The 25,066-nt window shown below is 43.5% G+C and overlaps 1 protein-coding gene across 3 annotated transcripts in view; it reads left to right on the top strand.

The window, feature by feature from the left end:
- ITCH (itchy E3 ubiquitin protein ligase) overlaps positions 1–25,066 on the top strand; it is a 779,961-nt gene that overhangs the window by 383,839 nt on the left and 371,056 nt on the right. For all 3 annotated transcript variants that reach the window (XM_069243816.1, XM_069243814.1, XM_069243815.1), the window contains 2 exons: positions 17,791–17,971; positions 19,455–19,550. In XM_069243816.1, coding sequence (XP_069099917.1) covers positions 17,791–17,971; positions 19,455–19,550 — 277 coding nt within the window. The remainder of the gene's footprint in view (positions 1–17,790; positions 17,972–19,454; positions 19,551–25,066) is intronic.

Below are 25,066 nucleotides of genomic sequence, written 5' to 3'. Positions count from 1 at the left end.
GGGGTTGTGAAAGCTGCCATCTCCAGACCCAGTGCTGCCTCCCTGTTTGCTGTTGAGACCGTGATGCTTGAGAGGGGGAGAGTTTCAAGCGGGTGGTAGAGGGCTTCCCAGCATTTCGTGAACTAAGTTAAGTTCCACTCAGGGATGAAAGGTCTTTGTTTCTCTGCTCTATTAGTATGATTGATTATTATGCTTGCACTGTGTTTATAATCTGAAGTATTCAGCTCGTTTATATTTTGCTTTCTGAACATCGTAGTGTGAGCCTGCTGCAGTAATTGAAACATGCATTTTGGTGTGCAGTAAATCAAAGCTTATCTCAAGTATTAAACTCATTTATGTTTTGCTTTCTGAACATCATAGTGTGATGCATTTTGGTATACAGTTAATTAAAGCTTATATCTGTCAATGAACTCTTTGTGTGTATATATATATATATATATATATATATATATATATATATATATATATATATATATGCATAGATGCTCTTTGTAGTGTACTCATATATAAATAGATGCTTTTAATTGCTATTTTTCTACTATTGCTGACATGCTAAATGCATACATTTACCTGAAATTCTAGTAAAGCTAAATTGTATTCATAATTGGCGTGTGGTCCTTCATTGAGCGTCCTTATTGACTTATACCGAACAGGTGTCAACCAGTCACCTGGATAAGACAAGAGCTCAATACATCAGGTGGGACAAACTGGAGCACTCTTGCAACAGTGTCAGTTATGGCTTTCTAAAGTTGGGCTAGTGGATGTGGGGAGGCAGCGCAGTCCTCAATCGAGGGCACATCAAACATATGCTCACCTGACCACCTCATGCCTCATAAAATTGTTGGCTGTCGACATTGGGTTGATGACCCTCTTTGACTATTCCTTTATAACAACTCATTTAACTACCTCGAGTGGGACCCCAACAACATACCTGGCATTTGAACCACAAGCTTCTCATATACCCCGCCAATGTTACTGAGTTCACTGATGCACTACTTGACTACTGAGAAATTAACCATACCCCTGAGACTCGGATTGCCTTACTTTAGGATACTCTGAAGGCCGTTATACTGGACCAATTTATTTTTGCAATCGCCACTCGCCTTAATAGATAACATCAGGAAAACTGTGCGCAGTTGGAGAGGGCGGTGGTGAAATTGGAGGAGGTTCACATCTGCACAGGTTCCCTGAGAATAAGCCACCAACTAACATCCCGTAAACAATTGAGGATTTAGACTTGGATAAAGCAGAGAATGCTCTTCTGCGCACAAAACAGAAATTTTAAACGGGGGGGGAGGTCAGGGGTGGTGGGGTATTAACCAGGTCACTTGTTAGCACAGCAACTCTGGGCATAAACTATCTAACAGTGAGTCCCAGAAATAACTCCACAGGGCTCTCGAGTCCAGCAGGACGAACATATTGGGCAAGAGTTTAAACAATTTTACTTCACTCTATACTCTGCTGACGCCCTTGACCCAAGGGCGGCAGAGGAGTACGCAGCCCAAGCGCCTATCCCCCAATTCCCTCAGGGTGAATCCTACAAACTCAAAAAAGACATACAATTTGCTGAAGTCATGGCAGCTATTCAATGTATGCTGACGGGTAAAGCCACATGGTCAGTATGAGTTGTCATATTTTTATAAAATCTTTGCAAACATTTTGGCACCACTTCTGATGTGCCTGTTTAATTCTTTTGTTGACACTGGAGCCCTCACGGGCATCATGAGAACAGCCATTATAACCATACTTCCTAAACCTATAAGGACCCATCACGTTGTGCGTCGTACCAGCCTATTTCTCTTTTAAATGTGGATACCAAGCTTTTTGCTAGTGTGCTGGCCTCCCAATTAGTCACATATATGCAAGGTCTCATTGACCATGATCAATCCATATTTATTCCTGAAAGGGGATGCAGCGTCAACACTAAGCGTCTCTGCCACCTAATAGACAAGGCCCTCCTAGCATGCCCACCCACATTGATGCTATCTGTTGATGCCGAAAAGGCATTCAGCCGTGTGTGTTTAAGCCAGATTCTAATGTGTTTAGGCCAGATTCAGGATTGGCCCTCAGTTCATACGATTCATTGGATGCAGCTATGCCCACTGGAAGGCACAGGTCAGGGTCAACGGAATATTGTCTCAGCCTCTGGAGATAGCTCGTGGCACCCGTCGGGGATGCCCACTATCTTCACTCCTGTTTCCCTTCTATATGGAACCCTTCGCTAAACAAGTAAAGCAGCACCAACTTATAAACTGTATCCCAGTGGGAGGTTGGGAACATAAATTGGCCTTATACGCAGATGATGTGATAATGTTGGTGACGAATACAATTGCATCCCTGCCACATCTTATGGCAGAAATGGAGGATTTTGGGAACTCATCAGGATTCAAATTCACTTTTCATAAATCACAAGCCCTCAATGTAACGATCCCAAAAGCGGAACTGGTGACCTTGGAAATGCTTTACCCATTTCAGTGGAATTCCCAGGGGGTAGAGTATTTAGGTCTTTGACTCTATTCTATCCTGCAGCATATACTGCTCATGAAATCTATGCCTCAATAGTTTCTGGCGCTAAGGCGGACTTTTTAGTTTGGATGAGGTATACTTTGTTGTCACTGGGGCGCTTAGCTGCAGTCAAGATGAACCTGCTCCTCTATGTAATGCAGACATTACCCCTACAACTGCCTGCTCGTGTCCTGGACAAGATACAGCGCTTGATAAGTGATTTTATTTGGGCAGGCAAAAAGGAAAGAATGGCTAAAAAGCAGACATACGTCGAGCAAAAGCAGGGTTGGGTGTGCTGCACTTAGCAAAGTACTACAAGCTGCTCAACTGAGGTATATGGTGGAATGGGCCAGGTCGCGCACTGAAAAACACTGCAGCTTTATAGACCAAGCCATCTCTGGGTTGCACATCTGGAAGATACCCAGGCTCCTCAAGATGCACAGACCTGTTGGGGAGTGCATCTCCATGATGGTGAGGGCAGCGGTGGGAGTATGGGACAAGGTTCAAGAAAGACAGTCTCTCATCCTGGGTCTCCCCTGAAACTCCACAAATGGGTAACCTGGACTTTTCTCCAGCAGCCCAAGGAACAACATACATGAGCTGGCAGGAGGTGGGCTGTAAGAAAGTGGGTGAACTTTTTGGTACAGAAGGGCTTATGGACTTTGATCAAATACATGAGGACTATGGTCTCCCAAATCACAAATAAGAGTACGGGGTTCTTGTAACGTAAGTAGGTCGGTAGTGTATCAATTGTGACACTAGACCACTCGTGACCCTCAGCTAGAGGTGAAATGTGGGTGAGGTGTGGTGTGTGGTCTGGGAGGGGGATTTCCTTTACGGACTAGGTGGTCTCACACACTATATAGTGTCATGCTTCATCATATGACCACCTAGCCCCACCCAGGTAGGACGGTGCCACCTGGGCGGACTCAACCTCACTGTTAAAAGAACAGAAGTGAGTGCGTAAATTAATTTTATTTCTGGAAAAGGGGATCCAGCTATGCTAGGGAAATAAAAACACCTACTCAGATACCCGGGTGGATTTTGATAGAGGGTTCTGTGTGGTGTGATTAAAAAGGACTGGGGAACCGGTGTGAGAGCAATGACTCACAAGGTCACCTATCTAAAAGAAGTAGCTGACATGTTTCTGCCCTTGAAATTGAGCTATGGAGGGTCTCTGGGCATTCATCAAGGCGTTGGATCCCTGTTGCATATGCTTCTTGAGCGCTGCACAAATAATCACATTAGAAAAGGGGTGGAGGAAGGGCCTACCTTAACCAAGGGAATACCTGGGGAGGACCCTAACACTCGAGGCTAGTGGCCTCTGGTATCCTGGAGAGGGAGCGTCCCCTTATAGTCAGACTTGCATCAAAGGTGGGCGCTCTCTTTGCGCCTATACCGACCTCTCCTCAGGACCGCTTGAGACTATGGTCTCCCCACATCGCTTTCTGGCAATATTTAGCTATCTGGCACTGCACTGGGTGATGCACCCTCACATGCTACCTCACGCTAGCAGACCACTCACTTCCTTTGAAAAATGGCTCCTTGCGTGCCAATCTGACAAAAGCATTTTCTAGGGTAGGTGGAAACTGGATTGCGAAAGGGAGTTCACTCCACGTAAATGGCACAGTATTGTACATAGAGCATGGGCTTAAGCATGCAGCACGTCAGGCAAGGAAATGTTCCTGAAGATAGCCCATTATTGGTATTACACTCCCGCGCAGGTGGTCCAGTGGAAACCTGGAGGGGACCCCCACTGCTAGAGAGACTGTGGTCAAACTGGCATTGTTATGCATCTACTCTGGCACTGCCCTAAAATACAGAGGTTCTGGACGGAGTTATTAGATTAGATTGATGGAATGTATGATACCCTGATTCCCTAGTTATATTTTGTTGTGCCTTCCTAATGTCTTGACTTAACACACTGAAATCAGCAAAAGGGCTGGACATAACATTAACCCTAGGAGCTGCCACGCAGGTGCTGCTTTTCCGTTGGGGTACTGATGTTATTCTGACACAGACTGGCTTCACAAATTATAGGAAATTCTGGGGATGGAGAAACTAATGGTGGTATCAGTCAGTCCAGTCCAGGCGATCAGGGCGCAGTGGCTTACGGAAGCCGGAAGAGCCGACAATACGCTGTGCGTCATCGCATTGGGAGGCAGAGATGCAGAGGCGTGGAGTTTACTGCCGAGCCGGGCCACAAAGCAGTGACCCCCGCATGAGACCCCTACGCAGGTGGGCCTCCCAAGTCCTTGCCTACATCATTTTGCACCTGCCCTTGGCCCCGGCCCGGCCTCGCTTCACTGTACCGTCTGGGGAGGGGAGCGCAGTGGTGCTGTTGGCGAGTCGGCACCAGTGGCTGGGGGGCGATTTCCTGCTGAAACCTTCTGCTTGCCACCCTGCTCTACTGCCTGGATTGTCTTTCTTCCCCCTGGGCAACTGTGCTCGTGCAAGGACTCCTGGGCCAGTGGGTGTGCGCAATGATTTTCAGCTGGGTCAGCTACCCCATCCCAGTGGCCTGCCACAAGAGAAACTCTGGGTTTCGGCCTGCACTAATATTGACTTCTTCAGGTGTAAGGCAAGTGTTTGACATCTTGCAAGCACGGCTAATTGAAGGGGTTGGGGAGTGCACAAGACTGTAGCTTAGGCTGTAGGTAACTGGCAACTGGTTTGACGGAGGCGGCTGGCATTAGGCAAGTGATGCTTGTCTTGCCGAGCTGTTCCTGCTTCCTCCTGCCCTTTCCACTCAGTCTAACCCAAGCGGGTCTCTTTTACTCATTTCTTCATTCCAAGCCTGCAAGTTTTCAAGTGGAGCACAGATATTCCACAAACGAGCGTCGCTAAGCGCCTTCTTAAGGACTTGCTTATTTATGCTGAGCAACATCATTTTCTCCTCCGAGCTCCCCTAAAGTTGTAGGAAGGTCTCCTGGAGCTGTCATATTATGAGGTCTGGTAAAGTAAGGAAGGAGCACCCCAATCCTCAAAAGCGCAAGAAATGCTGCTGTGGTGTCGAGGTGGGTGACGTCCCCTCGCATTCACTATCAGCCTCTGGAAAGTAGACATTTCCCCCTTCACCCGCTGTAATTACAGCTGCACCTCTACTGACAGCTGATCCGCCCAGTTCAGTAATTTTGAAGTCTCAACTTTGTTGTTCACACACCATATCCATGCTCCTCGAAGCTCCATGAGTCTTCTCTTCTGACTTATTTTAAGAAAAAACCTAAGTTGGAACTTTTGGCAAAGGATGGGGAGACTGAGCCGGAGCCAGGCTGGAGTGCTCCCATGGAGTCTGCAGTCACTGATGTTTTACCCATCGCTTGTGGTTTTTGACAACAGCTGCACAAGTTCACCGCCCAGTTTCACCCGCTTCTTCCCAGCTAGCATTTCAGGATGAAGTGATTCACTCCCCTCTTCATGAGGGCCAGCCGGCCGCACTTTTGTCAAAATACGAACTTTCACCAATTATCATTTCTAGCTACCATTCTTTCAATGCAGGAGAGCGGGTGTCTACTTCAGCGGTCTCTCCACCAGCTTTCCATCGGCCGGTCGGGCAGGATGGGCTGGCTGCATGCCGCCATAAACTCCCGCAGGATCATAGCATTCCTCTGCCCTCCAGCCCCCCCCGGCAGATTAATGGACCCGGAGCTCAACTGGCAGCATTCACCCAGTGTTACCAACAAGGTCTTTTAGTGGGGCTGTTCCCAGCCTGCAAATTGAGTTCACCAAATCGCTCCTTGACCCTTGTCTTCAATCTGATTTCTTGAGTGGTGCTGACGGGGAATTCAACCCTGTGCCCTCCCCTTCGATCACGGTAACTGGTTCAGCCTGCCACAGCTTTTGCAAACTCTTCAATCAACTGTGCCGGCCTTGAACTACCACTCGGACAAACTGGACATCCAAGTTGATGTGCTGAATACATTGGCCTCTTATGTAGCTGGTATTGATCAAAAAATCGAAAATCTCAACCAGCTAATTGCCAGAGCACAGACAATTTCTAATTTTGTGCAACCAACATGCTGCTGTTCTCCAATCATTGAAAGCCTTTCATCCTTGCCCACCTTTTTAAGTTCAGTTGTATGTGAAATCAAGAGGCTTTCTTCAGCTCCTCTGCCCCCAGATTTGGCTCAGGACCCCCCTTAACCAAAAATATTGGATGATTATTTTCTCCCAGTTAAGAGTGCAACCTTCACTAATCTTCCTCGCCCAGCTGCTACGGGAGTCCTGGAGTATGGTATTGCAGCCAACTGTGCCCCATTTTTCTCTTCTTCAACTAAACTTGAGTCCACGGTGCCTTCCTCCTCTCATTTTTCCTGCATTCCTGCACAACCTGTTTCAGTCCAGCCAACACCTTCAGGAGTTGATCCCGTGGCTCAACATCCATTGAGCAAGAGGGGAAAAAAAGACTCCAACAACGGAACAACAGGCGGAGCCAACTGCCTCAAGGATTTCTAACTGTCCAATTATCGGCTGGCCGGAGGTGCTGCAGCTCTTGCAGTCTCAGGTGGCCCCCAGGGTGAGTTCCCTGCCTAATCCCTTGTTGATCGCATCCGCTGACTTTCCCCTCCTGAGTGAGCCTGTTAAGGACCCTCCGGCTGACACTATTGTGCAGGAAACTGATCTCCTTTTCAAGGACCATTTAATTTCGGCTGAGAAAGGCAACTTAACCAGTGTGTCGGTTTTGGTAGCCTCTCACTGGGGGGTAACGGAGTGCCTGTTTGCTCTGCCGCCACAGTTTGAATCTAAAACTGTTTATGGGAATGCTCCCGGTGATGCTTTGGATTTCCGTTCTTCCAATTTCCTCAAGCTGCCATCTGACAATAAAAGCAGTCCTCCTGTAATTCTGCCACCAAGTCTCCGGTCCGTCTCTGCTGATATTCTGGCCCTAGGGGACCCTGTGGGCTCACTCAATATAGAGGAATAGTTACAGCCTTCATTTCTCCTGTGTACCTCCCCGACTTCATTGGAACACTGAATTTTTAAACTTGTGTTTACCCCAGAATATCGTTCAAGGGATCCTCATGACATCTTGAAAGGGGGGACATTTTAAGACCCTTTAATGCCACCCCGGATCTTAACTACATTGGTTCTAAGGATATTGCGTTTATTGAATTTTTAGACTCTAGGGGGCCCTACCCAAGGGACTCCACCCTGGCTTCGTTATTCTCTGCACCAATAGCTCAGTCCATTTTTTCTAAGAGAGATTTATTTCTCTTGTGGGGCATTACAATAACTCTTTACAAGGAATCTGGTTATCCTGTGTTACTATCAGAATCCTAATGTTCAACTGCTCCCATAGTATTGAAGCCCTTTTCAATCTTGAAAGGTTCCCTAGGTGGCACTTCTACCATCAGTGGCGCTCACTGTACTGGTTCTGATTCCCAGGGGTCCTCCAATTGGGATTGGTTGCCATCTACCCTTTTGCATGGGCGTCCCCATTGACCACTACAGGTGGGTGGTTCCGCACAAACACCTGGATGTCTGTCCTTATGCTCATAGAAAATAAACGGGGTTATGCACAAGTTTAACTCAGCAGACCTTTTAACTTTTTTTGAACAGTTACGATGTAATCACCCGTCAGGAAACCTGGGCTGAGCACAGTTGTCCACTGCCAGGGAATTTAGAAATATGGAAATCTGCCCACAGAACGAGCAAGAATGGTCGTGCCAAGGGAGGATTGACCATCTATGTAACTGTTAAATTAAATGGGAGTATTTTTCCTCTTGTTTGGGATGATAACTGGATCCAGGGGATCGTCATCAGGAATGGGATTGCGCAGCTGACCCTCATAGTAATTAATGTATACATTGCTCCCGGAACAAAGGAAAAAAGTGCCAACTTAGTTGGAGAAATACCCAAGTGCTAATTATCTCATATCTGGTGACTTTAATACGAACCTGTTTCAGGATACAATGGAGGTTCATGATGGTCCCGACCTTGGTAACCGCCAGTTAATTCCCAAACAATTGGGGCCTCAGGGTTGTTGGCATTGCCTGTTGGGAGACTACTTAGTAATGCACCTTAACAGCATGGGCTTTAAAGTTTTGATTTGGCGTTTACGTGACGATGCCCCCCACGACCCCCACCCCCATGTACAAGATCTGATGGTCGATCCCACTCCTCTTTACACTATTCTATTTGAAATATTGAACTGTTCCCCTTCATCAAAAGGTTTTTGATTTCACCCCGGAGTGAGAGCGACCATTGTCCACAAATTGTATCCATCAAACCTAGTTTTCCTCTATACGATGTTATGTGGGCAGTCGGTGGCGGTGTTTGCTCTGAGTCACTAAAGCGTATTAAATGGAATGTTTCTATTGGCAGTATAGTATTGACTGAATGTATTAATTTTTTTGACTCTGAGGGATCTGGTTGTGTGTCCCCAATTAAGCTATGTGTTAAACTCTCGTACCTTTTATGGTCAAGGTTCCATCCATCTGCACGTAATTGTGCCCCCATCCCAGTCTTTTGTCATCTCCCGGGAAACCAGGAATCTAAAGAAAGCGCATAATAGGCTAGCAAGGTCAATCAGAAAAAGCCCTGATTCTGAGTGTTTATTCACTGAATTTAAACAACTGAGGAAAGATTATAGGATGGCTGTTTACGATGACCATCAGACCTATCTTAACCAGTTTTGGGCTAAACTTTTAAGTGCAAGTAAAGATCCAAATTCCATGAAAATCTGGTCCCTTATTAATATTCTAAATAGCAACCAAAGGGCCATTGGTGCTGTCAACATTTCATAAGGAGCCTGGCCGTCTTATTTGACTTCCTGCTTCTCCGCTAGCGAGCAGGATGTCAAACTGTTGGATCAGGGGGCCCATTGTTCTACTTCTGCTTTGTTTAAGATGTGTCCCTTGTTTACAGGGTCTTTAATTCCCTTGCAGGGAGTGAAGAAGTTCTTCCAACTACATCTCCCCCATATCATCTCGAGGGCTAAGCATTTTGGCGCCCCCAGACCCAGCGGTCTTCCTCAGGCACTGTTCAAACAGGGCCCTCTTTTTTGGGCCAACCATCTTGCTCATCTGTTTGAGCACTGCCTCTTGACTTCAACAATTCCTGAGTCCTGGCGTGGTGCCATTCTTCATCCTTTATGTAAAAGTGGTTCAAGGTCAGATCCTGCTAATTTTAGGATGATAGCCCTGCTGGACAATGAGGCTAAGTACTATGCTAGCCTTTTGTTGCAAGATCTCCGTGCTTGGGCTGAATTGAAGGCTCTAGTTCCCATTGTCCAAACAGAGTTTTCTGCTGGCCTAGGCACTTCGACTAATTTATTAGCGCTTTCCATTCTGATTGACAGGGTGATTTTGTCAGGTATGATGTTGAATTGTTGTTTCGTGGACTTTAAGGCGCCATTTGATCGGATCCCCCGGAGTGCCCTGTGGGCTAAACTACAAAACTGGGGTATCCCTCCGTTACTCCTGGGTGCCATCATAGAACTCCATACAAACACTTGGGTCTGCATTAAGTTTGGTGTTGGGTGTTCCCTTTCTAGGAAAATTCCCACCACTACTGTTGTGGAACAGAGTTGTGTACTTGCTCCCCTTTTTAATCTGTTCATTGCAGATATGTCAGCATCTCTTGACGCTGTCAACTCCCATCCCCCCAAGATTGGAGGTTTTAGGCTCAGTCATCTGCTTTGTGCCGATGATCTTGCATTATTTAGTTGCACTAAGATTGGCCTTCAAAGACTGCTTAACCAACTTGCATCTTAAACTTCCGTGAATCAAGTGGAAGTTAATATGCTCAAAACAAAAGTGGCCTGTTTTTGGAGGAAAAAACATTCGGACTTTAGTTGGTATTTTAAAAGTTGTAAACTTGTTTCCGACCAGTCTTACAAATATTTAGGGGTACACTTAGATTCCAGGGGCAGCTTTGTTAAACATAAGAAGAAAATTGAGCTCAAAGCTATGGCACTGCAGGTCTCTTTTCCTAAATTATCTAAAGTTTTAAAGGGGCCGACCATCTTTCCCTTAATGGACGTTATGAGAGCAAAGATTATCCCTCCGCAGACCTATGGTCAGGAAAATTGGTTGGGTAAAGGCTCCTGCCTATTAAATAGGCTGGTCAATAAAATCTTTAAAAGAGTCTTTCACGTTCTGTGCTTGGCTTCACCCGCGCAGGTATGGTTGGAATTTGGGCTTCTGGATTTGGTGGCAGTTGGTGTTTTCTTGAAGCTTTGTTATAAATTGCGTCAAGCCACGCATGGTCACCTGGAGGCAGTCTTGTGGCAAGAAATTAGTGAGTCGAAATCAAAGGGTACCTATTCTTATTTCTTGGTTGAATGCAGACGGCGACTAGATGCTGGCAATCTTTGGGAAAGCAATCCCTCCTACTCTCCGTTTAAACTAGATGTAAAAAAGGCTTATTCAACAGTATTTGCACCACTCTGACTGTTCCTTCTCGCTTAACGGAAGCATGCCTGGGCAGTAATTGAATCCTTTAAGCCAGGTATGTCTTCTAGTTTTCTCTACTGTTTTTACGGGTTTTGGTTGAAAAAGGCCTTTATGGCCTTAAGGATGGGCGATTGGGGCTTCCTAAAACATTTACCCCAATGGCAGCCATCCTCCGGGGAAGGAGTGACATGCAGAGGTTATAGTAATGCGGACGAGACTATCGATCATGTTGTTTGCCTGTGCCCTGCTGTATTAAAGTAGCGTAGATTCTTGCTTCGGAGCAAAAGGAACGAACTGGGAATTTGCTCATGTCGACAGGCTATCATCTAGTCTTTGGACCCAGCCAATCCAACTCTAAATGTGTTATTGACTAAATTCATTAAAATTGCACAATCCAAATTTAGTGGCACTGCGAGCAACGAATAGGTATAATCGGAATTTCTTCTACGCTGTTGCCACACTGCCCGTTATTGGATAGGCCATGGAGTTTCAGCGGCATATGGTTTGTATTTAATGCAATCACTATTTAATACACTACACACTTCTAGGGCTGTGCCTTATTTATTTTATATGTATTATTTGGGGTTCTGGGCTGGGTGGTCTGTTTAATTTTTATATTCCATGATTGTCTCACATTTTTAGGCAGGAATGTGTTTTTTTTTTTTTTAATGTGTCATGCATGTTTAAATCAAGGTGTGTTTTTAGAATGAATTCTTTTTTTGATTGTAGTTATTCTTGATTACTTCTTTGCTCTCTTGCCTATTTGTATTAGATTTTATTATCTGTACAATAAATTATTCATTCATTCACTAACGGTGGTGGTTCACCACACCCTACTTCAATTTGATTGAACTTGGGCTCTATACATACAGCTCTTATCAGGGGATTTTCAGGAGTTAACATGCCCTATCTACTGGCACATATTAAGACCCACTCAATCCACCTCTACATATCGATGGACTTTCAACACCACCTGTCTCGGATAGGCTCTTCCCATGCGTGGGATATGTGTGCCTTAGCATTTATTTGGGCTGTCAGATATACCCTTCTTTCCTTTCCCTATCCTCCTCTCATTCGTTCTTTGTCTGTGGTTACCAAAGTGTTGATTTCATTGACACCCACCTGCCAGTGGTTGTGGGTGGATTTGCTGTATTGTGTTGGAAACTCAATAAAAAATAATTAAACCTAAATCACCTGTTGTGATGAGTTTTCAGAACAGGTTACTCCATATGTTGCCACCCAAACCTTTTGTGATACTGTAATGGGACCTTAATTTAGTTCTAATATACTTTATGTGCACCCCATTTGAGTCAATGAAAAGCTGGCCTCTGTCATTTGACTCTGAAAACAGTCTATCTCATATCGAAATCTGCAACATTTAGCATGAGTTACAAGGGCTGTCTGTCCAGCAGCCTTATACTACCTTTTTCCTTGACTTATGTGCTACAGACTACAACAGCATTTCTGCCCATAGTTGTGACATCTTTCTTTGTCAGACAATCCATCACCGCTCTGACATTATTTGCTCCTCCTTTTCCCTTGAAAGAGTAAGAGAGATGCCATCTTTTGGATCCCAAAAGAGCTCTGAATGTTTACATAAAGTGCACAAAGGACCATAAGATTGAGTGTCCTCTCTTGGTGGGGTTTGCAGGAGCAGTGAATGGTAAAGTAGTGCAGAAAAAGACCGTTCCAAGCTGGATTGCGATCTGAATCAAAATCTTAAAAGAACTGGCCAAGAAGCAGCCCCCGGGGCTTTAGGGCTCATCTGATCAGGGCTAAGGCTGCAACCACTGCATTGGAACGCACAGTGCATGTCCTGGACATCTTTCTGGCTGCTACTCACGAGTCAGTTCACACATTCGCAAAGTACTACTGCCTGGAGAGCCAGGACAGTCTGCAGAGACTTTTTGCCCAATCAGTCCTGCAGGACTTTTTGTTCTGAGCCATTCCACGAACGTACTGCCTCAAAGTACTGATGTAGTATCTATTCACAAGGTGAGGAATTTTGGATTAGCAGTATTCATCAGTAGAACAAGTTACTTATCTTCAGTAATGTTCTTTACACAGATTGATCAATGACCCTCCCCCTCCTGTGGAATGGACTCTTTTCTCCATTTTGAGAAAGTTTCACTTTAGAGGTCTAAACACTCTCAAACCTGATAAGCTAGTGACTTGATGTCCAATGGCTTCGGCAGAGTTCAGAAAGAAACTGCCATTAAGCACCCAGGGATTTCGATTTCATGGGGCTCAAGGCCTCAATTCTAGTGGTGGGATAGGGCTGGTACATAGCTGCACGACACCACTTAATGGCGTGCTAGGGAATTGTTCGAAATAATTGCCTGGTCCAGTCTGGCACCTTTTGTGTATTCGCAAGGAGAAGAAAATGTGGTTAGATAGAGCATACACCAGAATGAGCATTTTCCAAAGGTAAGTAACTTGTTCAGCAAGGTGGAATATTCTGGTATCAAGCTGTACTTTGGCCAAACAGCCTCCTGAGGGCCTTTGGGCTTATTATACCAGTGTGAAGGCCGTCCCACTACCTTGGCCCTGGGGCAGTCTTGGTTCTGGTGTTGGACATCTGCCATCCTTCTGTCTCGGTGCCCAACCCTACCATCACCGGGTATTACTTTATTGAGACTCAAATTGGCAAGGAGTGACTTCATGATAAGTCCATTCCTCAGACCGACCAACTTAGGGAAGCTACTCCTTTGGTTTTGATTCAAGTGGTGATGTTTCTTAAAAGTATTCTGCAGAAAAGTGTTACTTATGTTTGCTGATGCTTTCTCTGGTTAATACTCTATCTTGTTATATCGATCTGAAGGTAGCAATACCCTATTCTGTGGTCTCCCAGTCTCCACACTAGCACCCCTTAAGGGCATCGTACCTGCAGTGGCGCGTCTCATCCTGAAGAAATATGATCACATCAACTTGATCCTAAGGTAACACCATTGGCTTTCTTTCTGGCCCAAACCATCTTAAAAGCATGTGTATGATTTACAAAGCTTTCACGACTAGCACTGCTTCTTATCTAGCAGACAAGGTCATCATTTGGTGGTTCTCTGCACACCCGCAAACAGGACACCATCAGACTGCAGGCTTTAATTAGTGTAAAAAAGAAAAAACAAGGCAGCGGGCCTTTTCCATCTATGCCCCCAGGATATGGCACAGCATTCCCATAGCTATCAAGACCTCCCCAAAGCTGCTTATATGTGGTAAAGAGTTGAAGACTCCCCTATTTTAAGAGCTCTACATCACACATCACAATACATTAACAGTTTACAAACCAGTTTCATCTCCTGTCACTTGTGGACATTATTCGGGACTTCGACCATTACAACACTCTGCTGCCTCTTGGCTAGGTTTGCTCTGTAGAAATAACAAATACCTATATCACTACAGATTCTTCACCTCCCACCCTCCTCCTGCACTATAGACTTTTCATAGGCAATAAGGTCCCAAGCTAGCTGTGAGCTGAAACATTCTGTGTATAAACTGACATCAGTGCACAGGACTAGTACCTGTATTCAACTATCTTCACTTCTGGAGGTGAGTCTCGTTCCTGTGGAGATTCTTTTTGAAGAAGTGTGGATTCTGAGTGCCTAAATCAAAGGCAACGGTGCCACAGTAAGGTGTCTTCAAGGGCCTTTTTTGCAGGATGGATATTGTGCTCTTTACGTCATGAAATTCAGCTGAAGTGCAAGGTCAGAACTTTTTTGAAACCTGGGCAACTAGTATGTTTGAAAACTATGCCTTCTTGACCTTATGGCTCCTTTACAATGAACATGTTCTTAATGGTTATAAATAACACAAACCATAACCATATATGTATATTTTTTTTTAACCTTGGAAAAGAGGGCCACTTGTATTCCCCTTCACTCCTCTGTCTAGCAATTGTGATGTCAGTTTTTCCAGATCTTCCTTCAGTTGCCCCATATTTTAAAGGAGCTAAATATCTGTTGCACCGTCTGGTATGTTGCTGCTATAAGTGGAACGTAACCATGCAAGCCTCAGTGCGAACTTCAAGGCCTTGAGTCACCCAGTTGTACATGTTTTTCACTTGAACGCTCAAATGTGAGAACTTTGTTTCATGTCATTGAAGCACTTTATTATATGCACTGCTGTGTTAGACGTGAACAGGAAACACATGAAAGTAGTATCATTCAAATTTTAAAGGAGAAATTAAATGAGTGATAAAATGTTATTTTGAAAGGTAATGGAATGAATGATGAGAAAGACAGGAACATCCATACTGTGGAAGAGTTCCAGTGGAGAAAGAACAAATGCGAAACTGAGTATTACATAGAGTGGTAACGAAAAGACAAAGCTGTCAAGAGTGATAAAGATTATGGCCATTGGTTAAGTTTTACACTAGAGAAGAATGGTATCAGGAAGTGGGTCATGGGTTGTACTTAAATGTAATACAGTGGAACTGAATTAGGCGAGAGTTACAGGGGTGCCAACGAAGAAAGGGGTGAGTATTCACAGGGGTGAAGTAACTAGTGAATCTGACAAAAGGAGAAGAAAATAAATCCAGCCAAGCAAGTACCAGAGTAGAGATGAGAATCAAAGATAGTACCTAATAGCGTGTAAGGGAGCTCAAGAAGTTGAATAGATCTGGAAGAAGAGCTAGCTAGAGGAAAAAATGCTAAAAAGATCACAACTTTGGTTTTAGCCTGTGTAGAATTAAGAAAACAAGATGACATCCCTTTCTGAACCAAATAGACTTGTACACATAGTGTCACTAATTATGGAATTGTAACATGAGAAGAAAGCAAATATCTTGATTGGTTTGCATGGGAGCATTGGTCAAAGCGAGTTTTAAGTAAAGCAACAGTAGTGTAGCTGAAGACACTAATTGAGAACAAAGTTAAATAACAAAAGGGACAGGTGAGAGTCGCAAATCTGCCTAGGCCAATCTAAAGATTTGGAGCAACTGAAAACATCATACAAAAAAACAATAAAAGAGACTCCCATAAATTTTGAATAAAGAGCGAGCAGAGGATAGAATTGTGTAATTAAAGTGATTATCCCTATTAAAAGTAGTGGAAAGAGCCAAGAGAAGAATTTCATAACCATGGGAGCTTTTGTGAGGATTTGACTACACTACTGAAATAAGTTTATGTAAAGCAAGCAAAACAAACTAGACAGGACATGGGCAGAAGTGAAGAGAGCTGGTAATGGGCATACTCAAGAAGCTCCAATAGAAGCATAAGTAACAAAATGGGGATTTGAGGGGGTGATGAAGGCTTGAAAGAATATTTTTAACAACGATAAGAATGGTGTGATAAAATGGACTATGAAGAATACCAGAGACGGCAAGAGATTAAAGAAAGGGATTAGAAAAACCCCAAAACATGCCTAATGGAAAATTTCAATAGGAGGAGGACTTGGATCAGTGGAAGCATGGCAGTACTTGTAGTATTACCTTCATGATGACAGATTGACTTTGGAGGGTGGGAAACAAGAGAGAAGGAGAAAGAGGGAAGTCGATGGGATGTTGTCATGTTTGATCTGTCAAAGAATTTTTTTTTTTCTTGATTTTTATTAAGCTGCTCAATTGAGTTCTTAAGAAATTCAAGGAAACCACGCAACCGCAGTAATACTTGAGACACTATCATGTCCTTGGCAGATTTGAGTCTAGGAACTGCTGCAGCTTCATAATTGGATCTTCTATGGCTCACTTTGAGACAAGACCTTTAGATGAGGAATAACATGACTGTCTTCTATCCCTTCCTGTAGGCGCTGAGCTTGAGCACATTACTTCTGAAGAATTGACCTTAGTATAACGGTGTTTCCCCAATGACTTCTACTGACCTTATCACTGAAGTAGACTGTCGAGATTCTGTGGTGGTGCATTTAAGGAAACTAAACCCCTCACCTGGTATGCCTACATTATTACCTCTTTATTGAAGTAAAATTGGCTATATCCGGCATTCAAATAGGGGTTTACAAGACCTAATTTGCAATACGATGGTCTTGAAGAAACAGACCTAACCACATTTTTGTCTATTAATGTAATCAAATGCCATTTTGTTGCTCTTCTTTGTCTTTCTTTGGCTCACAAGCTTCCGGACAGATAAGACCCGAATTGTTGCTCTCCTGTCTGAATCCACCAACCTTTTTAAACTTGGTCTATGAGCTTAAACTGCTTTCGGTGAATGGAGCCTTTTTGGTCACCATCATCTATGTGAGATATATTGGTGAGTTACATCCCCATGCGTTTCTAGCACAAGATCCCATTTCTCAAGAAGGTGGTCCTCTGGATCCGTCCTAATTTTGTCCCAAGGTTGTTGATCAAATTTTCACTTTTATGTACAAGTAAATGTCTTTGTCCTTGTTCGCATTTGTGCTTCCTTGTGCTAACAAGTGCTTCATAAAGTTGCTATCTGGTACACTTTTCCCTTCTTCCTGGTTTAGACCAAAGACGTTAGCTCCTTCACCCAGCTCTTCTTGACCTTTGCTCGTCTAGACTCAGCAAGGTGGCTACTTGGGCCCTTTTTGCATAATGGATATTGTGCTCTTTAAACATGAAATTCACCTTAAGCCATTGTTTTCCCTGTGCTGCATTTTCATCTCCTTACCCGTTTTATTTCCTTACTAATATAATGTGACATTAGTGTAGGACAGCTAAGCCGTCTGACAGTATATTACAATGCTAGGTTCTTTTCATGCAGAAAATAATGCGGATACACACCCGCACAAGACAGGTATAATTATTGAGGACTGCATATTTATACATTTATGGTGCACAATGTGATAAGCTCTGAGCTCAGTTTCCAGTCTTTGCACCACATGACTTGGCAGAGGAAAGAGCCTTGGTTCAAGAGTAATGGGTTGACAAGATTGTTTTTGCAGTCCTTTTCATTGGTCTTTACTTATTCATTTTCAGAGACGAATGGTCCAAGTTCAGTAGCGTTGCCAACTGTAACTCCAAATTCACAACCGCAGAGAAATCCTGAAGGCGAGGCATCACCCTCGTTGGCTGTACCCCCTGTATCTCAGCAAGTCTCGCCTGTGAATCCTGCAGCACAACCAGTTGCTTCGGTAATGCAAGGACCATTACCTCCCGGGTAAGTACTTGTTTCAGGATGAGTGAACAGTCTTAACCGCCGAGCCGGTTGTGGTGGTGGTGGTGGTGGTGGTGGTTTTGTTTTGTTTTTTTGAGCAAAATTAACCCCTCATTTAAGCTGTGCCATTTTTTTAATAAGCTATTGCCACACGGTGTGTCTGCAAATGCTGTGTAGATATCTAAACTGCTCCTATATAGTCTGTTGCGCCTGATTGTTTATGAGAAGTGCCTTTATTCTCCAATTAAAAGTATTATTAATAGTATTATGTTTTTCTTGAGAAGTGCAGGTACTCGTTCTCTGAAAATAAAACAGTGCCGGTACTCAGTACTGGACAGTACAGGCCCATTTAAAGCACTGGCTGTCCTGCAAAATGAAACGAGATCCAAATTGGTAATTCATTTATCAACTGCAGTCTGTTCAAAATAGTGAGTTTACACGCAACTCCCTATCATGTACTGATGCCATACACCTCTTTTTTTGGGGAAAACCTATCTGGGGTGGCCAGGCGTCCCTGATTTTATCGGGATAGTCCCGGGTTTTCACCAGCTGTCGCTGAAGATTTTGGGAAATTTAGCTAATGTCCCGCATTCTAAAAAGGGTTGACTGAAAACGGTGGGAGGTGCCTTTTTTGTTTCCCAAAACAGGAATAGTTAGCAACTGTCATAAGAAAGCGATTTAATTAACAGGCATGACACTGGCTTTAAGAATTGCATTTTATTTATGTTCTAAGTGCTTCTGCTGTAATTATGTGAGGATAAACGCTGTCATTCTGCGTACTCAATTGAGGTAAAATTGTGTCCCATTTCTTTTTTTATGAAATGCCACGTTTTTTTACTTTAAAATTCTAGTCACCCTGCCTATCCCTGCTTTTTTAACCTGAGATTTACCTACAGTAGCCACTGCTATTATATCTCTCTGTAGCAACACGGCTTTGCAAATATACTATAATCCCTTCCTCCAATAGTTTCTCCTACTACTGCCAAATGTAGCTAAACAACTCTGCTAATATAGCATGCTTGCTCACAATGGGTGCTTCTAATTCAGTCATGTACGTGCGAATATCCGCTGCATGTTTTACTTTGTCAAATCAAATCATTCTGCAAATGTAGTGTAATTCCTAGCCCACTATCTCGTCAATCCCTTCCGTTCCTCTACATTGTCACACCTCACACCCCACTACCCAATCCTGCGATGCCACTGCTGCTCCATTCCTGTCTGGGCAGCCCTGCTAACTAACGATCATTGTTGAGCTCATTAGCCATTGCTGTTCTGATCAGTTGGCAGTGACGCGTGATGTTTCATTGCCCTCAAGTGCAAGCCCATTATGGAACTGCAACAACTTGTGTTATGCTAGTTGGTTCGAGAACACGCAGCTTCGTTGTCCTTTTAGGTTACCGGGGCCTAGTAACTCTCTCCGAGTCTAACTCCGCCGCAGCGTTTAGAGTGATAATACTAAAGTTATTTTTTGTATTTCTTGTTTTAGTTGGGAGCAGAGAGTGGATCAGCACGGGCGAATGTATTTTGTAGATCACGTTGAGAAAAGAACTACTTGGGATCGGCCAGAACCTCTTCCTCCCGGGTAAGATAAACAAAAAAAAATCCTTCTTTCGGGACTTTGTGCAGTGTCTAAAATCATATTAACTATTATATATATATATATATATTTTTTTGTTTGATTTGCATACCTATTTTTGTATGGTGAAATTGATACCACTAGCTGTTCGTTTTAGCAGGTCGTTTTACCGTTCCCTTTTTTATGCTAACAATTAAGTTAAAAGGATAAGCAGTGCTATGTGCAGTTGGATTTTTGGGTAGCTTTATACCTAAAATAGGAGTTCAGATCTATTAAAGATACAGTCGTCTTCGGCTACCTGTACAAATGAATGCAGCTAAAGGTTATCCAGCCCTCAATGCCCTATATTTGTTTCCTAAAGGTTATCCAGCCCTCAAAGCCCTATATTTGTTTCCTTCTTTTGACACCATCTCCCAACTTTTTTTTTCTCCTGACACTTTTTCGCTAGAGATTGTTCTCACAACATCTTTACGATTACATACTGATTACTTGAAAAGTTGGTCCTAAAACTCTGGTGTGGTTATGAAATGTGGTGCTTACTTAACATATTGCTACCTTAGCACCATTGCAAAAATACATGTTTAACTGATGATATGCTAATGCACTATATCATAACCATTTGTTGTTGTGATTATGGGCATGCAGCCTTTGTCTGTTATGTATCTAATATAATAATGATATACCTATTCCAACCATGAAAAGACATAGAATAACATGTTTTTATCTAAATTATTTATACAGTGCTGATGCTCACCAAATTCATAGCCTCTGCCTTCTTCTTTACTGCCTCCATTACCATATCCTTTTTCTTGTTCCCAACCTGAAACCCTTAAATCATTTCCGTTTTTCATAAAGCCTTTTCACGCATTTTTTGATGAGCAGTACTAACGAAAATTATTTTTTACTAGGTTGTAATTGTAATTTATTCACAAACTTTATCTCTGTATGGCTGTTACATTTATGGTTAATCGTCCAGTGGATTTTGGTAAGTATATTTGCTGTGTAAGGGATGCAGAAGTGACTGATGATGTGCCTAAGCCAGCAGCCACATTCCCTTGTCAGCGTGTGTCTTTGCTGACAGGCACTGATGAGAGAAGACCAAATGTGCTGAGATTAGGCAGGGAGGGAGGGGGGGTGTAGGTATGTGTATAGGTGTGTGTGTGTGTGTGTGTGTAGGTGTGTAGACGGTGTTGGCTGGGCACACAATTGTTTTTCCCCAACTTCAGTAGGTGGTAGATTAAATACTGTATGTGTTGGGGATGAGTGGCAGGAGAACAAATTCTTTTTAATCCTTGGAAAAGGAGCCAATGTTATGCATGGTCCCTCAGTTGCCCCTCAGCTACTGCATAGATGCTGAAATCGGGGGCAGATGATTTGAGAGCGTATGCTTACCATAATATTAAACTTAAGTAACAAGTGAATATTGCTTATTTTGCTCCTTATGTGCTTAGTAAAATTATCAACAACGCAAGCTTTTCTCTCTTCTATTTAATGTCACCCAGAAGCCCTCTGTTAAAAACATCATCATTATTTACGGTTACCTGTTTATAATTTTATGTAGCTCCTTCTACTTTAGTAAGCTTACCACTAGGAAATTCTTTATCAGATCCTTGAAATAAGCGGACAAAAGTAATGCAATAAAATGTAATAATGGTTTAGTGTGTCTTCATTTTTGCACTTTCTGACTCGTGCATTGATTTTGGAAGACTCACTTGGTTTATTTAATCCATTGAGGTGCAGTGATCAGGTGTAGCCTGTCGTATTTAGATTATCCCGAAAAGGATAGGAACGTTTACAGATATCAAAACATCGTTTTAGTATAAAAATATTGAGTTCTGTAAGTGAGCTAATTATCCCATTAGTCCAGTTTGTAATTTTTACAGTACTTTAAATGTAGTTGGCACATTTTTATGGGCGTGTTGGCTGTGTAGACATTGAATCAGCTTCGTTCTGTTATGCATAGCCTTAATAGCTGTATTTTCAACGTAAGAGGAGGACCTCTGTGAACAAATGTAGTGCAAACGATTGGAAGGGCCAAAGTGTTTTGGTTGTGCCCTACCTAGAAAGGCAAAGGTGCTGTGACTTGTATTAGATATGGGACGCCAAACTTAACTGGTGGATTGGACGATTGTGGCTTGAATGCAGTACCAAATACTAGTTTCAAGTTGACGACCATCATGTTGTGTGACCCTAGATATTTAATCCTTCATCCTACTTAAGTAAAATATGTGCTCCAATCTAAAGTGCTGGGTACCTTGGTGGGCATAGCCTTTACTGTTAAAGGCCCAAGACTGTATTGCTCATTTTAGGATGCAGGTATAGATGTATGGTCATTGGTTCAGAAAAATCCTTGGGCTGATGAACTTGTGCCCCTGATGTCAGGAGAGAAACAAATTGGCTTCCCTCTGAAAAATGTTAATGGGGTTCCCTGTCCATAAGTTTACGGTTCTAAAAAATGAAACAGGGAAATTAAATTTTTTTTTCATCACAAGCAAAGGAACAAATATAAGGCTCAACTTGTAAATCCCCCAAAGACATTGGTGTATCAGTGTCCCATTTAATTTTTTATTGCCTGTCATCCTCTTCAGTTAATCAAAAGATGCATGCGTCTGGCAACAGTAAATTTGCAGCGTGCCTCCCCGATAGCCAGACACTGGATAGCTACAAATCCACCTAAAAAATGGTGAAAACTTACATCAGCATGCCAGTGAGGACCTCTTATTTCCTCGATGGCGTCGCATGGGAGTCAGGCAATTGTGACGTCCTCGTCGATGTGCAGAGCTTGGAAGAAAATTTCCGTTGAATGCTGGCGCATTGGGAGAATTCATTAGGGGAGGAATCCACAGGTAGCTAGTGTATCCACCAGAAAAGGCGTTACCAAAGGTAAGTAACTTGTTCATTGGGCACCCTACGCCCTCCTAAACCCCTTTACCCCTGGACCTTGGTGCCCCAGAGTCGCCTGGTGTGGCCTTGACGCTGCCCAATACTTATCTTAAGTCCAGGAGATTGGTCCTGTAAGTCGCTGTTGTATACCTGTATGCAGTGCTTCTTTTTCGTCCATAGGATAACATTGCCTTGTCTGAAAAATGCACCAAGTGTTGATGTTTGAAACTCAAAAGTATTTCTCTTGCAAAACGTACCTATCTGATCATATTGATTCTGGCGCCTAAACATGTATAAAGATACGTGTTGTTTTTCGAAATTGGTGTGGATTTCATGATTGAGTCGGTTCTCTCATTTGTTGGACCACACCCACACCCACAGAAAAAAAGAGCATGTTGGTAATGCTAGAGTAAGCCCCTGCCCACTAGTAAGGTGACACCTGGACTCTTTGCACAATATGTCTCATTTTGATATATCCTATAAAGAGCTGGCTTCCTACAGAAGGTTCTGTATCTTCCTGTGGATTCTCTTATGCTTATTCCTCTGTCAAAAATCAAGAGGAAGTAGAGTTGCTGGTGATCTGGTGCCAGCCTTCCTCATCCCTGGTGGGTTATTCGAGGGTTACTTTCTTTGTCTTAGGAACTGATAAAGCATATAAGTTATGAGAGGTGACTTATTCAAATATAAATTTTCTCTTTGTGGCTGTGTCGAAGCCAGATGTGTAGAAAGCATTTTTGAAGTAGATTTGATTTCAATGTGTCTTGCTTTATAGTAACTGTGGCTGATTCTTTCACTAACCTTTCGAGGGATATAGTGTAGTGCTCCATGTCTCAGTGTGATTTGAGTTTGTGTGCCCATGAGTTTCATGCCGTAGGGTGATAGTCATTTTTAAGACTTTTTGTATTAAGAGGTGGGTTCTTTTTGAGGGGGAATGCCTTGTCTCTGGCTGTTCAGGGGTTTTATGATTGTACTATGAATAATATCCGCCAGGCCATATCCTGCCTTCAATTTGAGGCGTTTGTTGGTGACTTTAATGGTGGTGAGGTGGGTGGTGCCTCTAAACCACTGATGTGGCTTTTGTTTTTGTTGGTTTTCATGTGTTATGTAGAATGTTTTGTGTTAAGAGCATTTTGGTTTTCAGTGCAAGTTCATTGGGATGTTTTGCAAAGGATCAGGCCTCTAAAAGTGGTCTTGATTGAGATTTGTTCTGGTTCTTGTGATCCAGTTTATAAACTTGGACTGTTCTGCTTTCAGATCTGGACTACCCTATACAATGAGTTTGCAGTTTATTCTCCAGCTCCTTAAGGTGCCTCATTAGACCTCTCTAGTGTGTCACTCTTGTGCTTCCTTTTTTAAATATATTTTATTGATTTTAAATAAGTTCATAATACAACGTTCAAAGTTGACATTGTCTAGTAAAAAGTCTCCATAGCATATCCCGATCGAATCAGCATATACATCTTCCAAAAACAACTGTTGCTCTTACATAGTGCAGTTGTACCCTGCAGTCTGAAATCTATACCATAGTGAAAAGGTTTACTATTTAGTTAGCAGTGCAATGTTATAATGGTATAATTTTTGTGATACATTCTACCCCTTACTCCAGTTTTCACATTTTCTGGCTACATTGATGAGCATAAAGTGGGAAAGTAGCCGTGGTTAAACAGTAAAAATCTGATAGAGACTTCTAGTTGCAGATTTCTTACCTTTGAATTCTCCCCAGATGTCAGACTGGATCTGGAAGATTTTTGTGAGCAGTAGCCCTGCGCGATTTTGGGTGGCGTTGATCTGCTCTGTATTTGTCATCATCCATGCAGGATATGATGTTATGGGTCCTATATAGGTGCTACCCCGGCGCACTGACGTCCGTTCTTTTCGCGCCGGAAATGCTGATCAAAAGAGAGCTACCCCTCAGTCAATTTTTGATTGGCCCCCAAGGATCTGGACTGACATCAGTTGAGACACCTCGACCTTCCCCCAGTGTCTGTCCCAACGCCGATGCTCCCGTCGCCGTCCACGCCCCTGGGCGGCGCCAATCCCATTGTAATTCCCCACTCTGACATGGAACTAGAGGGACGCTGATTTCAACGCAGGCGGCTGCCGTGCCTCCCAGGTGGAATGCTAAGTCTCTTACTTAAGGCCTAGGCCTGGGGGATGAATGGGGGGGGTTTGCTTGACTCTTTAGAATACCAGCACCCTCAAGAATATATGAATTGGCTTTCACCCTTGGGTGAAGCCAGCGGACGGGATACTTCTCCAGATACCGGCATGCTTTCTCCATCTACCATGGGTACGGAGGAAGGAACTTCATATTCAGTGGTGGTGTGAAGAACAGCTGAGGTCCTGGACCTTGAGCTGCCTTCAGTGGCCATAGGACCAAACTCCTAGCAGAGGTGCTTCATCCTCTGAACCCCTCCTCCCATTCAGTGAAGCCCTTACAAATGTCCTACTGTGTACCTTGCCCAAATCTGGTACAGGGGCTCTTGTGAACAGGACATTGCCCACCTCCATCGCCCTGCTCCAGGCAACCCAAGTTTTCTGACTGAATGCTCCACCCCTGAGAGCTTGGTTATCTAAGCCTCCACCTCCCAGGGTATGTTCTCTTCCGCACCCCCGGTGAAGGAATCAAAGAGATTGGA

This window comes from Pleurodeles waltl, chromosome 7 (genome assembly GCF_031143425.1).
Source record: "Pleurodeles waltl isolate 20211129_DDA chromosome 7, aPleWal1.hap1.20221129, whole genome shotgun sequence".
In the NCBI taxonomy this organism is placed as follows: Eukaryota; Metazoa; Chordata; class Amphibia; order Caudata; family Salamandridae; genus Pleurodeles; species Pleurodeles waltl.
This window is presented reverse-complemented; position numbering and strand designations above follow the sequence as displayed.